The sequence below is a fragment of the Halyomorpha halys genome, unplaced genomic scaffold (genome assembly GCF_000696795.3).
Source record: "Halyomorpha halys isolate HHAL.00 unplaced genomic scaffold, Hhal_1.1 Scaffold1114.1, whole genome shotgun sequence".
NCBI classification, from domain to species: domain Eukaryota; kingdom Metazoa; phylum Arthropoda; class Insecta; order Hemiptera; family Pentatomidae; genus Halyomorpha; species Halyomorpha halys.
Genome location: NW_027108103.1, coordinates 132,031 through 133,717, shown reverse-complemented (window position 1 = coordinate 133,717; position 1,687 = coordinate 132,031). Strand labels below are relative to the sequence as shown.

At 52.2% G+C, this 1,687-nt stretch overlaps 1 protein-coding gene across 1 annotated transcript; it reads right to left on the bottom strand.

Annotated features, from left to right (window-relative positions):
• Nucleotides 1-436: 436 nt before the first annotated feature.
• LOC106688373 (uncharacterized) lies at nucleotides 437-1,264 on the bottom strand. Its single transcript, XM_014432792.3, has one exon. It carries the CDS (start codon nucleotides 1,262-1,264, stop codon nucleotides 437-439), a length of 828 nt encoding a protein of 275 aa, XP_014288278.3.
• Between the last annotated feature and the right edge of the window lie 423 nt (nucleotides 1,265-1,687).

Sequence of the window (1,687 nt, the reverse complement as noted above, 5' to 3'; positions counted from 1 at the left end):
CGTGGGGTGGGATAAACCGCCATTCCACGTTTTTTGGAGAGAAATGCTCCACCCATCGGTCGGCATTGCCTCTCAAGAAAGAGTAGAACTCCTTTAAGAATTTAGAGGCTCCAACGAAATTCGTACCGTTGTCGGAATGTATGCATCGAGGCAGGCCCCTTCGGGCTACGAAGCGGTCCAAAGCGGCGAGGAAAGCATCGGTGGTCAAAGATGAGACTGATTCCAAGTGGATGGCTTTGGTAGACATGCAAACAAATATGCAGAAGTAGGCCTTGTCGACAGCAGCCTTCCGGCGCGGGGACGCCTTTATCAGTAGGGGACCTGCGTAATCTACGCCGACCTGCAGAAAGGGTCGGTGACGCTCGAACCTGGAACCTGGGAGGTCACCCATAAGAGGGACTTTCGGCTGGGCTCTTTGTATTCTGCACTGCGTGCATCAGTAAGTCCTGCTCTTTATGACTTTCAGCGCTCTTGGTACCCAGAATCGGCTCCTTAACAAAGAGAGAGTCAAAGTCGGACCAGCATGAAAGTGCTTGAGATGTATGTCATCGATGACAAGGCGTGTAATCTGATGATCGTGAGGAAGCAGTAAGGGGTGTTTCTGGTCCTGAGGTGCCTCGGAGTTGCGGATCCTACCGCCCACCCTGACAAGCCCAACCTCATCAACAAATGGATTCAGTTGCCGGTATTCCCTGGGAACTGAAGACGAGTGCAGGTCGGGAGGCAAAGAAGTGCGCTGTACAAGACGGACGCAGGCCAATAGCGCTCGAGAATATTCCTTTGCTGAAATGGGGCCGGTTAAGGGACTCGATCGAGAACGGGCATGATCGGCGAGGCGAAGGATGAGTGCCGTGACTCGCATTAAACGCTGGAACGACGAGAACCGAGCCATCCATGCATCATCATAAATTTCTGGGGCTGCGCGAGAAAGGAGGGACATCCCTGACTCATTGGCCTCCTGATTCTGTCCGCACAGCCTAAACAGGGGGAGAGTTTCTTCCCTTAACCAAGGGGGCCCGTAAAACCAGAAATCCGAACCCAAAAGGTCGGTGGGAAGACATCCTCGTGAGGCAATGTCTGCGGGATTGACCTCGGACCTCACGAATCGCCATTGATCAACTTGTGACGCCTTGAGAATGGCCGAAACCCTATTTGCCTCGAAGACCTTGAGCCGATACAAGGGCGTCCGTAACCAAGTGAGAACGACCGTCGAGTCAGTATAATACAGAGGAGGGAGGGAGGCCTCGAAGGTGATCGAGGACATGACCCTCTGAAGTAGAAGAGAGCCACAAAGCTCTAATGGAGGTATGGATTTAAATTTGGTAGGCGCTACTTTTGTTTTCGACTTCAGTAGGAAAGAGTTGATGATCCCCTCAGGCGTTAACACCCGAATGTAGACACCGCAGCGGCGTAACCCTTAGATGAGGCGTCTGAGAACCCTATCAGCTGTGAACGCGAATGGGCGGTGAAAATATATCTGGGAATTCTCACATGGCTCAGAGAGGACCATCGGTTGGTCAGGGAGATCCACTTTTCCTGTAAACTGTTGGGAAGAGACTAGTCCCAATCCAAGCCCTGACGCCACATCTCCTGGAGGAGTGTTTTGGCATGGAAAATTATGGGTGACAAGAACCCGAGGGGATCGAATGTTCGTGCGATATGCGACAAAATGACTCGTTTTGTCGCC

Bases quoted from the DNA above. Each gene is read 5' to 3' on its own strand.
- LOC106688373 (XM_014432792.3), bottom strand. From the start codon at position 1,264: ATGTCCTCGATCACCTTCGAGGCCTCCCTCCCTCCTCTGTATTATACT.